Raw genomic sequence first — 14,110 nt, 5'->3', positions numbered from 1 at the left:
CCCTCACACAGCACAGTTGGCCCCACATGGCACAGAGAGCCCCCCTCACACAGCACAGGTGCCCCCACATGGCACAGAGAGCCCCCCTCACACAGCACAGGTGGCCCCACATGGCACAGAGAGCCCCCCTCACACAGCACAGTTGGCCCCACATGGCACAGAGAGCCCCCCCTCACACAGCACAGGTGGCCCCACATGGCACAGAGAGCCCCCCTCACACAGCACAGTTGGCCCCACATGGCACAGAGAGCCCCCCTCACACAGCACAGTTGGCCCCACATGGCACAGAGAGCCCCCCTCACACAGCACAGGTGGCCCCACAATCCACATGGCACAGGGAATCCCCCTCACAGATCAACTTCTCACTGCTGAGCTCCGCCCCCTAATGTCACAAGACCTCACCACAGGTCCCGTAGTCACTCATATCCTCATAACTGTCAGTGATCACGTGACGGTGACATCATCCCAGGTCCTGCAGTCACAGCTCAGTATCCTGTCTAAATCTTGCCCTTGTTTTTTTTCTTTTGTCGCTGATCACGTGACAGTGACGTCACCACAGGTCCTGCAGGCACCATTATAGAGCCGCTCCTTCAGGTCTAGCTCGGGGTATGTATGCCGTGCGCTGTGTGCATTATATAAAGCTTTATCCTTGTACATCTGCTGCTAATAGTGTCTCACCCCAGAAGATCTTAGACAAAGCCTCACAATGGCCTGACACTCAGTCAGCAAGGGCTCCATACAGTGTGCAGAGCTTTACTAGCAGAGGAAGCAGGATGAAAGTCCTTACCACACAGAGATCTGGGCTGAGGCTATATGGCGGCGACATTTGTTGTGTGACCAGAGTTCGCTATCTGGAAAGGTTTGTAATATGCCCCCCAAGGTAAGGCCGGCGTCACACTAACGAGTTTTACGGACGTATGACAGGTGCGGATTGCATACGGTACAATGCTTCTCTATGCCCCAGCTCCTATCTGCCGTATTTTACTGATCCGTATTATACGGTCTTCTACGGCCGTAGAAAATTGCAGCATGCTGCGTTTGTCACCGTACTGCGCAAAAAATACACCAATGAAAGTCTACGGGGGCGAGAAAAATACGGATTACACACGGACAAGCAGTGTGACTTGCGAGAAATACGCAGCGCTGTTAGAGAGAAAAGCCGGTAATTCAGCGCGGTGTACAGTAAAATCACACTGACAGCTTACAGAAGAATAGGTAGAATAAATGTGTACACATAGAATAGAGGTATATATATATATATATATATATATATATATATATATATTAATATTTCATACAGCGCTAGATAGCTTAAAAGCCGGTAATTCAATTGCCAGCCTTTGCTATCTCCTTCACAAACCCGACATGATATGAGACCTGGTTTACATACAGTAAACCATCTCATATCCCCTTTTTTTTTTTTGCATATTCCACACTACTAATAGTAGTAGTGTGAATGTGCAAAATTAGGGCGCTCTAGCTATTAAATGAAAGGTTTAAATTGCGGAAAAAATTGGCGTGGGCTCCCGTGCAATTTTCTCCCCCAGAATGGTAAAGCCAGTGACAGAGGGCAGATATTTATAGCCTGGAGAGGGTCCATGGTTATTGCCCCCCCCCCGGCTAAAAACATAATAATAATAATAATAATCTTTATTTTTATATAGCGCTAACATATTACGCAGCGCTTTCTTTACAGTTTTGCACACATTATCACCGCTGTCCCAGATGGGGCTCCCAATCTAGAATCCCTATCAGTATGTCTTTTGAATGTGGGAGGAAACCAGAGTACCCAGAGGAAACCCACACAAACACGGAGAGAACATACAAACTCTTTGCAGATGTTGACCTGGGTGGGATTGGAACCCAGGACCCCAGCGCTGCAAGGCTGCAGTGCTAACCACTGCGCCACCGTGCTGCCCCCAGCCACCCCAGAAAAGGCACATCTGGAAGATGCGCCTATTCTGGCACTTGGCCACTGTCTTCCCATTCCCGTGTAGCGGTGGGATATGGGGTAATGAAGGGTTAATGTCACCTTGCTATTGTAAGGTGACAATAAGCCAGATTAATAATGGAGAGGCGTCAATTATGACACCTATCCATTATTAATCCAATAGTATGAAATGGTTATAAAAAAACACACACATTATTACAAAATATTTTAATGAAATAAATACACAGGTTGTTGTAATATTTTATTATACTGGTAATCCACCTGAAGACCCTTGTCACCTGAAACAAATGTAAACAAAAAACAAACAACAAAATTCCATACCTTCCGACAATCAGTCTCGTCCCACGTTGTAAATCCATCTGAAAGGGTTAACTAATTTTACAAGCAGAAGCCTGCTAATGCAGCCGCCCCTGCCTGTAAAAACCCGGCGAATGAATGGAATGTAGGTGAATGACCTGTAGTTACCTGGAGTTGCGGTGATGCAACCTCTGCTGGATGTCCTCATATGAACTCAAGCCTGAGAACTTTTCAGAATATTTTCTGAGTGGCCAAGTGCCAGAATAGGCGCATCTTCCAGATGTGCCTTTTCTGGGGTGGCTGGGGGCAGATGGTTTTAGCCAGGGGGGGACCAATAACCATGGACCCTCTCCAGGCTATTAATATCTGCCCTCAGTCACTGGCTTTACCATTCTGGCGGAGAAAATTGCGCGGGAGCCCACGCCAATTTTTTCCGCGATTTAACCCTTTAATTCAATAGAGCGCCCAAATTTTGCACATACACACTACTAACATTAGTAGTGTGGAATATGCAAAAAAAAAGGGATATGAGATGGTTTACTGTATGTAAACCATGTCTCATATCATGTCGGTTTTGAGAATTGAATTACCGGCTTTTAAGCTATCTAGCGCTGTATGATTTATATATATATATATATATATATATATATATATATATATATATATATATATATATATATAATCATTATATATGTTTTTACGATTATTTGAGCCCATGGATCCATTGTATGTCCGTATTGCAAGCCTGCGAGAAAATCTCGCAGTACGGATGCCATACGGATTACATACGGAGGATGCCATGCGCAAAATACGCTGACACACCTTGCCTACGGATGACATACGGATCACTATTTTGGGGACTTTTCTGCGTATTACGGCCATAAATAACGGACCGTATTTTCATACGCTGAGTGTGACGCCGGCCTAAGACGGCTGCAACAAGTCGCAAGAAGTCCAACTGTGTCTTGGCTGCTCGTTTGTCACAATACCCCTGGGGGGCGTCACTTTCCCTGTGATGTAGCAGCGACACATAGCGAACTATGGGGTCATGGGGTAGCCCCGGTATTCGGATTGATTCCCACATACCAGTGTTCAGCGTCACAGCTGTAGCAAATCTGCATCAAAATCCAAGTGTTATATGCATGGCAGAGGGGAAATCTACTGAGAAAATGAGCAGAAATTCATATGCTTGGAAGTTTAAGGCCACGTTCACACGTTCAGTATGTGGTCAGTATTTTACCTCAGTTTTTGTAAGCCAAAACCAGGAGTGGAACAATCAGAGGAAAAGTATAATAGAAACACGTCACCACTTCTGTATTTATCACCCACTCCTGGTTCTGGGTTACATATACTGATCGTGTGCACGTGGTCTAAAGTGGTTGTTTCCAGACCTGGTGCCTGACATTGGCTGCAGAACTGACACGTTGACTGTGTGACGGGTCATTCCATGGTAACTTACGTTACATCCTCAAGCCAAACACTGGCTTCAGACTGTTCTTTGAAGGTAGGCACAAAAAGGAGTCAATGTATATTGTACATTAAACTATTCTCAATAGATTTCGACCCAGTTTCATTTTTCAGCAATAAAATTAAATACAAAACACAGTGTTAGGCTGCCGTCACACTAGCAGTATTTGGTCAGTATTTTACATCAGTATTTGTAAGTATCAGTATTTATAACCCGCACATTATCCGCTTACTTCCCGCATGGTGTGCACAGCCCCATGCGGGAAGTAAGCGGATCAATGCATTTCTATGGGTGCAGAATCGCTGCGATTCTGCACAAAGAAGTGACATGCTGCGGGTTTTTAACCGCGGCGTTTTTGCGCGGTTTTTCCCGCAGCATGTGCACAGCGGTTTGCGGTTTCCATTGGTTTACATGTAAATGTAAACGCAATGGAAACTGCAGCGGACCCGCAGCGGCAAAATCGCTGCGGTTCCGTGGTAAAAACCGCAACGTGTGAACATGGCCTTATTGGTAACTTGCGTTACAAAAAAAGGAAAGGCAATTGTCCTTCATGAGTCTGCCAAATTTTCTGTTCTGGTAAACAGGGGAGAAGCTCTATTTTTATTGTATTAAAATACCATAGTCCCAGCAACTTTAAAAACAAAATTTTAACCTTTCAAGTTAAAAGCACCAGTTTTTATTACAAGAAATATAGAAAATTTATGTTACCGCACAGTATAGTAACTTACGTTACTAAGCTGATGGTAACTTACATTACAATATGTTACCATCCATTGGATTAACCTTATTGTAAGGTAAGTTACCATCATCTTTGTAACATAAGTTACTATATTGTGTTGTAACATAAGCTACCATGGAATGACCCTGACAACCAACCGGCGAGCTCAGCAGGCTTTGAGCAGGGTATCGTCCACACTGGCAGAGATGTTGAGCTCAGTGAATGGCTGCGGCACTGTCAACATGACGTCAGCACCCCTGCCAATGCCAGACACTGAGACTCACTGGTGAGTACAGTGTATTTTCTTTTCTTTTTTTTAATATCAAACTACCTGGGGACAAAGATGTCCTGAAAGGTAACAACCCCTTTGAATCCGAACCACAGATTAATTTCTGCTGCAGATTTTATTCTACAGCTCAAGGATGAGATTTGTTAAAATTTCTTGCACTGTAACGATATAATAATTAAATTTTCTCTTCGCCACGACAGCACCCACTGAGAGAGGGGATCCGCCCCTAGGAACAGGAAACCCTACGGAGAGATAAAAGGGGCGGTCCCCCTCGCTCCCACAGTTTTGGTTTCCTGTTCCTACGGGAAGATCCACGGAGAAGAGGATTCCCAGCCTGGACGCCGTTTGCGCAGTTTACCTGTGAGGACGGCAAGGGCTCCAGGACTGGATGCAGCGTCGGGGGTGCTGATTCAGTTTTCCCCCCTCTGCTGGCAGACGTCGTGGGGGCCGGTTCGCGGCAGATGTCCGGCGGTCTGCGGGGCAAGCACCAGGTGGTAGCGTCGCGCCGTCCTCGGCGGACGCCTGTGCGGTGTGGAGCCCAGTGTATGCCCCCGGAAGTGCTGGTAAGCTTCCGGGGTGCGGAGGAGTGAGACGGCGCTGAAGCCGGTAACAGCGCCGGAGTATCCAATATGGCCGCGACCCGGAAGTGGTTAGCACTTCCGGGTTCAACAGGAAGAACATGGCGGCCCCCATGTGAAAAGGACGCCGGCGCTGCATCCCGGCGTCCAAAATGGATTCTGCAAGAGAGCCTGCGGTACCTTCTCTAGAGGTTACCACCGTCACCCCTCGCAGCCATGCCAGCAGCAGCAGCCGCTCTAGGCAGAGCGGATCGTCCAAAAGGAAGCCACCTGCATCTGTGTCTCCTCCTCAGCCGGTACCTGATCGGTCAGCTTCTGGGTGAGTGTGCATCTACCCCACTAGTCTGATTATTGTCCCTCTCCCTTTATAATAGGTAAAAAGGAAGGAAAAAGCGAAACACAAGCAGTGTGCGTTATGTATCCAGCCCCTTCCGGATAGTTACACTAAAAGGCTATGTGATTCATGTATAAAATCAACGTTACGTGAGGAAGCCTCAGTTAAATCAGAGGATATAAGGGCCATGATTAGGGAAGAATTACGAGCCCTACAAAGCGTTGACAGAGAGCCACGTATTAAGGAGAAAAGAGGATACGTTTCACCTGTATCCGATCAGCCGTCTGAGTTAGAGGAAGCAAACTCAGATAGATCGCAGCAGGAGATATCCTCAGATGAGGATCAGGATACGTGCTTCCCCACAGATAGCATTGACAATCTGGTGAGATCAGTTTGCAATACCATGGGCATAGAAGATCTTAAAGTCCCTAAAACACAGCAAGACGTTATGTTTGCTGGCCTATCCGAAAAGAAGAGACCCTCTTTTCTGGTAATAACGGCAGTAAAAAGTCTGATCAAAAAAGAGTGGGAAAGCCAGGGGCAGAGGGGGTTACCACCATCCTCAAAGAGACGCTACCCCTTTAATGATGAAGAATTCACAACATGGTCAAAAGCCCCAAAAGTAGACGCAGCTGTGGCGTCTACATCAAAGAAATCCTTACTGCCTGTAGAGGATTCAGGCTCGTTACAAGATCCTCTAGATCGCAAAGCCGATTCGCTCCTTAAAAGAGCATGGGAGACTTCTGCAGGGGCCTTTAAACCGGCAATCTCAGCCACATGCACCGCAAGATCCATGCTTGTTTGGCTGAATGACTTGGAAGAAGGGCTGAAAGGAGGTCTCTCTCTCTCGAGAGAGAAATTATTGTCCTCTATACCCCTAATTAGAGGTGCCACAGCCTTTCTAGCGGACTCATCTGCCGACTCTATACGCCTGGCAGCCAAGTCGGCAGGATTAACCAATGCAGCACGTAGGGCCCTATGGCTTAAGGGCTGGAAAGGTGACCCTCAGACCAAGTCTAAGTTATGCAGCCTCCCATGTCAGGGTGAGTACCTGTTTGGTACCAAACTGGATGAGATCTTAACTAAAGCAGGGGAAAGGAAGAAAGGCTTTCCAAATAGTAATAATTACGTTCCATTTTATAGGAGAGCGTTCCGAAAGCCCGCATTTAATAAAAGGAAGGAGTTTAAGAACCAGGATCGCTGGGCCACAAGAGACACAAAACAAAAGGGTGCGTTCTTTGGGAAGCGCCCTTTCAAGTTTGAAGAAAAACCCCGTTAGGACAGATCTACCTGTGGGAGGCAGATTGTCCTCCTTCGCTAATGAATGGCGGGCCATAACAGCGAATATTTGGGCAAATAACCTTATTGCCTCTGGGTTACAATTAAAATTTTCCCGAGTCCCTCCGGACTCATTTCTATTGACTTCATTAAAGTCTCAGTTACAACAAGAGGCATTGGAGCAGGAGGTAATAAGTCTCCTAGCTAAGGGAGTCTTGGTGGAGGTTCCATTCCTACAGGAGGGAAAGGGATTCTATTCCCTGTTATTTTTGATTCCAAAACCAGATGGAACATTCAGAACTATTATTAATCTTAAAAAATTAAATATCTACCTAGAAAATCAAACCTTTAAGATGGAATCTATCCGGTCCACCATTAAACTCCTGTTTCCCTATTGCTTTATGACAGTTCTCGACCTTAAAGATGCGTATTACCATCTACCTATTTATGCAGAGCATCAACAATATCTACGGGTAGCGATTGTATTGAATGGTTGTGTCCGACACTTTCTGTATACTGCAATGCCTTTTGGGCTATCTATAGCCCCAAGAGTATTCACTAAACTAATGGCGGAGGTAATGTCATATCTAAGACTAAAAGACACTCTCGTAATTCCCTACTTAGATGACATCTTAGTAGTAGGAAATTCTCCTTCGCAATGTCAACAACGGTTGTGTGATATGATGGCATCTCTGCAAAGATTGGGTTGGATAATAAACTGGGAAAAATCTAGACTTATCCCAACAACTCGGCAAATTTTCCTAGGGATTATATTAGATTCTACAAGCCAGAAATGTTTCCTTCTGGAAAATAAACAGATAACGGTCAGGAATAAAGTTCAGTCAGTAATAGATAAACCCCTAATTTCTTTGAGAGAAGGCATGTCCCTTCTTGGCTCCTTCACGTCATGTATTTCAGCGGTTCCATGGGCCCTATTTCACTCGAGGCATTTACAGTATGCAATTTTACATGAAGAAGAAAAATCTCATGGTCATTTAAATATTAAAATTTCCCTTTCTAATAATGTAATCCAATCTCTGATATGGTGGCTAGATCCAAAAAACCTGGTCAGTGGAGTCCCCTGGGTAGTTAAACCCTCAAATATAATATATACTGATGCCAGTCCTACTGGCTGGGGCGCACATTTAAAAGACCATTTAGTCCAAGGATTATGGTCAGTCACGGAGTCAGACAACTCTTCTAATATAAGAGAGCTAAAAGCTATCTATCATGCTCTATGTGAATTCCTTCCCTCAGCTACACGGGACACATACCAGAATTCTGTCCGACAACATGACATCAGTCGCCTATATCAATCATCAAGGAGGAACAAGATCAGGAACGCTCATGTCTATAACCGAAGACATTCTAACCATAGCCGAAGAACATCTTCTGTCCCTGTCAGCGCTACATGTCAGAGGAGTGGACAACTCAAGAGCAGACTTCCTCAGTCGTCATACCCTCCACCAAGGAGAGTGGGTCCTAAATCATCAAATTTTCAAAATGATAACTATGAAATGGGGTACACCCGAGATAAATCTCTTCGCCACAAGACAAAACCGACAACTAAAAAGATTCGCTTCAATGTTCCGGGCCGACAATCCCGACATTCTCGATGCCCTTCAGACTCCTTGGACATTTCAGAAAGCATACGCTTTTCCTCCTCTGATTCTTTTACCAACAGTAATCAGGAAGATAAGGGAGGACCGGGCAAATATAATCCTGATTGCCCCATTTTGGCCAAAAAGACCATGGTTTTCCCTGCTCAGAGCCATGTCCATCTCGGATCCGTGGATCCTCCCGGAGGATCAGGATCTTCTTTCCCAGGGGCCCTTCAACCACCCTCATGTGAAGGGACTAAGGTTGACAGCCTGGAATTTGAGAGGCAGCTGTTAAAACTAAGAGGCTTCTCCGATAGTGTAATTAATACCTTGTTAACAAGTAGAAAAAGATCCACTACTGACATATATGTGAGAGTGTGGAAGAAATTTCTAAATCTCTATCCATCGGCGTTATCTAGTGAAATTCCAGTCTCCACTATTCTAGAATTTCTTCAAAAAGGACGTGACCTAGGCCTTTCAGTTAATACTCTGAAAGTACAAGTTTCTGCTCTAGGGGCCTTGTATAGTCACAATGTTGCGGGTAATAGATGGATAGCTAGATTTATTTCAGCTTGCCAGAGATCAGAGCCAGTTCAGATTCCGCAGATGCCTCCTTGGGATATTAATTTGGTCCTGGAAGCATTAACAGGTCATCCATTTGAGCCTCTAGACTTAGCTCACATTAAATATATTTCACTTAAGACCGTTCTTCTTGTCGCGTTAGTATCGGCAAGAAGAGTAGGTGACATACAGGCACTATCAGTAGATCCTCCCTTTATGTCAATATTTCCTGATAGAATTGTCCTGAAAACAGACCCTTCCTACCTACCTAAAATGTGTACAAAATTCCATAGATCTCAAGAGATCCTTCTTCCTTCTTTCTATAATAATCCTACAGACCAGGAAGAAGAGAAGTACCATACTTTAGATGTGAGAAGGGCTATAATAACTTATCTGGATAGGACTAGCGCCTGGAGGAAGAGCAGGGCTCTTTGTTTCCTTCCAGGGTCAAAGGAAAGGATCTGGTGTTACAAAAGGCACACTATCCCGATGGATTCGGGAGGCGATATACCTGGCCTATTCATCTAAAGGGGAGAATCCACCTGAGACTGTGAAAGCACATTCCACCCGGGCGATAGCATCATCCTGGGCTGAACGAGCAGAGGTTCCTATAGAACTCATATGTAAGGCCGCAACCTGGTCTTCTCCTACTACCTTCTATAGTCACTATAGATTAGATCTATCTGCCTCCACTGACTTGTGTTTCGGTAGATCAGTCCTTAATACGATAATCCCCCCCAAATAACTATCTCTGAAAGTCTCTCAGTGGGTGCTGTCGTGGCGAAGAGAAAACGCCGGATTACGTACCGGTAATGCTCTTTTATAGAGCCACGACAGCACCCCTTCACTTCCCTCCCATTTACATATATTAGTGTACATATGAGCACTGTTAAGGGTGGTGGATTCTTGTACTTATACATAGTTAAATTATAATGAATGATGATAAAGAATTGTCTACTAAAACTGGTGGGCGGTTCCTCGCAATCTCTGTAACCCAAACTGGGGGGGCCGCCCCTTTTATCTCTCCGTAGGGTTTCCTGTTCCTAGGGGCGGATCCCCTCTCTCAGTGGGTGCTGTCGTGGCTCTATAAAAGAGCATTACCGGTACGTAATCCTGTGTTTTCCACACACAAATCTGGATGGAAAATCCAAAGTGTACTCACCACCTGTAGATCTAGCTTAAGCGAGAGGAGACTCTGAATGTCTGAGACCTGCCTACGGGGCCTAAACCTATGTAGACATAGATTCTCCTGACTTGTGATCTTACTTGTCAACTTTTGGGAAGGGACATATGAGGATTCTAGAAAGTGTCACGTGTCACTTTGTGCCCTCCCAATCTATATGGCGCACCCTCCCAATTTACAGCATATGAATGACAAATATTACATATAAATCCCTTTTTTTTACCAAAATGAGTTCAGAACACACACCAGATCACCTAAATAAATAGAGATCCCATACATGAAAATGTATATCCTTTTGTTTACTGCCCTCAAACTTAAATCCCTGCCTACATACTAAATGCTAGACTTTTTTTTTTTAAATCCTAACCCATTGCTCAACCTATTATACAAATTCCATACTAAACCACCCAATTTACAGACCAGACCTGACTTTTTTTTTATATATAGAGCTTAGACCAGACCCTCCCCTACATCTTACTGTATATTTTGTCCCTGAACTATTCCTTTATAGATAAAAAAAAATTAAATTGATGTTAAAAATGAAATCCTTTATTTAGTAATGAGAACTGTGGTCAAAAACGGAACCAATGTGTTTAAAGTATGAGCATTGACTAAGGGTGGACACGTCTGACATGCATAGTCTCTTCTTATGACAACAACACAAGGATATGTGTTTATTATCATTGAATTATTTATACCATGTGCTGGAATGTTATCGGTTTTTTAGATTCAATTTACTTTACCTTTGTCCAGAAGCGTCGGTGCATTGGACAATATGATTAAAACTCCAGAGCTTCTTACACATAAGCTGCTAGACTGGTGGTCTACATACCCCATTTCTCTTTGATTCCAATCCCTTGTCCAGTTTTTCTACAATAAGCTGGAAGTACAGGGGCTTGGTCCTGCTCTTACATCTTTGGCTTCTCTCCCTTTTTGATCCCACCACTGTTGTCTAGTCATGGAGTGACAAGTTATTCTTCTCTGAATGACTTGTCTCCCCCGCCAAGATCTTCCACAGGCACCGTTGTTCCCTTATGTTGTACATAGCAGTAAATCCTGATGACGATTCTAGAGCCGGGCTATGCAGACAACTGGAGTGACAATGAGCAGCAGGAAACATATTGCAGCAGTGTCTTCTTACATTACCAGTGAGTCTGCATTGGCAATAAGTGTACAAATAATAATCTTTATTTTTATATAGCGCTAACATATTCCGCAGCGCTTTACAGGTTGCACACATTATCATCACTGTCCCTGATGGGGCTCACAATCTAAAGTCCCTATCAGTATGTCTTTGGAATGTGGGAGGAAACCGGAGAACCCAGAGGAAACCCATGCAAACACAGAGAGAACATACAAACTCTTTGCAGATGTTGTCCAAGGTGGGATTAGAACCGAGGACCCCAGTGCTGCAAGACTGCTGTGCTAACCACTGCGCCACCGTGCTGCCCAAATATCCCTCTTTTACGACCTCTTTGCTACCAATTAAAAAAAAAAAAAAATCTTCCCCTCACCCCGTTTCACAGTTGAGAGACTACATAGATAGTGATAGGTTGAGATAGTCATTCTATATACATAGGACATAGCTTTAGATAAAAAAAAAAATAGGTACGGTACATGGCCAGATTGAGCAGATATGAGATGAATACATGTCAAGGACCTAGGTAAAAATATGCACACTGTACATGTCACGTAGTAACACCGTACATATCAAGGGTGCACACTGAACACAAGGACATGCAGCAGATAATAATGTAGACGTGTTTATTTGATTGCATTTTTATATTTTTGGCTAAAACTAGTTTTTAAAATCGTGTTGCATTAGTAATTTTGCACATTTTGCCTTGTGTTGCACTATTGATTGCTGGCTGCAGAATGAGTTAACTGAGAATCCATCAGTGAACGCATCCTGATGATCCAATGGGAAAGTTTGTCTCTTTTATCTCTCATTTTCAGAGCTCCCCTCTTCTGATTTATGACTGTCTAAGTTGAATGTGTAGGGAAACAAATAGCCTTATAAAGCGAAAAAGGTTCTACTTTTGCAATTCAAATATTAGTGATTTACAGTATAGCCACAAATGCATGCACAGGCCATCAATATCTGACTGCTGGGGGTGCTGTTCATCTGTCCCTGCTTCCAGCTTGATGTGCCCAATTGCAGAGCTGCACTGCTCCATCACCTAAATAGTGGCAGCAACTAAGTACAGTACATCTACCCATTGTTTGTATAAATAGGGGGTGGATGTGCAGTACCCCGCCACGGCCACTATGCACATGACGGAACTGTGCTGTGCAGCTCAGCAACTTGGACCATCCAACCGGCACTAGGAACAGCTCGTCATTGTGTGTGTGTGTGTGTGTGTGTGTGTGGGGGGGGGTTCTGTATTTTATCCCTCCACATCGCCTTGATATTGATATAAAAGTCCCAAACAACTCCTTTAAGTATACCTTTATCTCTTAACATTTGACCAGCTGCTATGATTTACCTGAACCAATGTTTTTGTGTTTTTTTTACTTAATTTTTTTTTTTAGCGTTGTTTCCATGTCCACTAAGTGGCATTTTCACAACCATACTGTAGCTGTCATTCACCCAATAACCAGTATCGAAGGCATTATATATGGCCGGATTAATAAAACTAAATATAATTTGAATTAAATAATAAATTTAATACATTTTTCCTGTTTTTTTTTGTTTTTTTTACAGAAAAAAACATTTTTTGTAAACATGCCTTCGTGCATTGTGAACCAGTGTTGCAACAAATCCGGACGCAAAGGCCAAAGTCAAGCGATAATGTTTCACAAATTCCCAAATGATATTGGCAAAATAATATCATGGCTGGAGAGCAGTGGACAAAAATTTAATGACATCCACGCATTATCAAAGAAAATAATGGATAGCCGCGCAACCAGTAAATATGTAATATGCTCTGGACATTTCTCAGCTGATTGTTACGACTACCATTATAACGGAATAAAATTAAAACCCGATGCGATACCATCCATATTCCCCACTGTCAGCGAGGGCGAAACCATAATAGAAGAGAATTTGAAAAAAAATCGTCACCGAAGCACAAAGCGAGTTTTCGAGTCACCCGCTCAAAAACTGTGTCTGATTGAAATGGCAGAGACTGAAAATTTGAGCAGTCATGAAGACGATTTGACCAAACCCGGATTTCGAAGCTTCAGCACTCAAACATACAGCACACTGATAAATTCTACATTAATCTGGACAGGGAACAGCGTACAGGGAATCCACACACTGACCTCCACACCCACTGGTGATAAACCTACATTACATTCTTCTGAAAGTCAAGAATTTTCTTCACCCTTGAAGAAAACCGCTCCTACGAGAAACGTCTTGTTCCAAACAACTGAACCAAACTTTCTTGAACAGACATCTTCGCTATCTCCAATTGTAGAGGATCGAACCACGGCGCCGCAGAACATGGAAACTTCTGTTGAAGACAACAGTAGCAAAACAAGATTGGAAGAAGTTTCAGATTATTTGCCACACCTATCAAACATTGACGATTCTGACCTTTGCGGACGTGCATCTCTTTTCAAAGATTCAGGTAAACTAACCCAAAAGAGCTGAGTCTGTATCAGAGGAAGACATCGTCAAGGATGAAAAATTTTTAGTTTTTGAATTCTGTCTCGACAATTTAATTATGAATCGTGAAGGTTAAAGGGGTTGTGCAGGTTTGTCACGAATCCTCGCAGTGCTCACTCTGTCAGGATGTTCCAGTGGACAAGAGTGGGCTGTCATGTGATGGCAAATAATGCAATTTGCATACTTCCAGTCACATTCTGACTAGACATGTGTGGCCTCTCTCTATTCATTAGTTTTTTTTA

The 14,110-nt window shown here is 43.8% G+C and overlaps 1 protein-coding gene across 3 annotated transcripts in view; it reads left to right on the top strand.

Moving 5' to 3' along the window:
* The first annotated feature begins 481 nt into the window (after window positions 1-481).
* The window catches only part of LOC138665253 (uncharacterized), a 31,702-nt gene continuing 18,073 nt past the window's right edge, over window positions 482-14,110 (top strand). For all 3 annotated transcript variants that reach the window (XM_069752563.1, XM_069752561.1, XM_069752562.1), the window contains exons 1-2: window positions 482-606; window positions 12,963-13,830. In XM_069752563.1, coding sequence (XP_069608664.1) covers window positions 12,984-13,830 — 847 coding nt within the window. In that variant the 5' untranslated portion in view covers window positions 482-606; window positions 12,963-12,983. The remainder of the gene's footprint in view (window positions 607-12,962; window positions 13,831-14,110) is intronic.

The sequence above is a fragment of the Ranitomeya imitator genome, chromosome 2 (genome assembly GCF_032444005.1).
Source record: "Ranitomeya imitator isolate aRanImi1 chromosome 2, aRanImi1.pri, whole genome shotgun sequence".
Taxonomy (NCBI): domain Eukaryota; kingdom Metazoa; phylum Chordata; class Amphibia; order Anura; family Dendrobatidae; genus Ranitomeya; species Ranitomeya imitator.
Note: the sequence above shows the minus strand (reverse complement) of the source record. Positions and strands in the feature narration are given on the sequence as shown.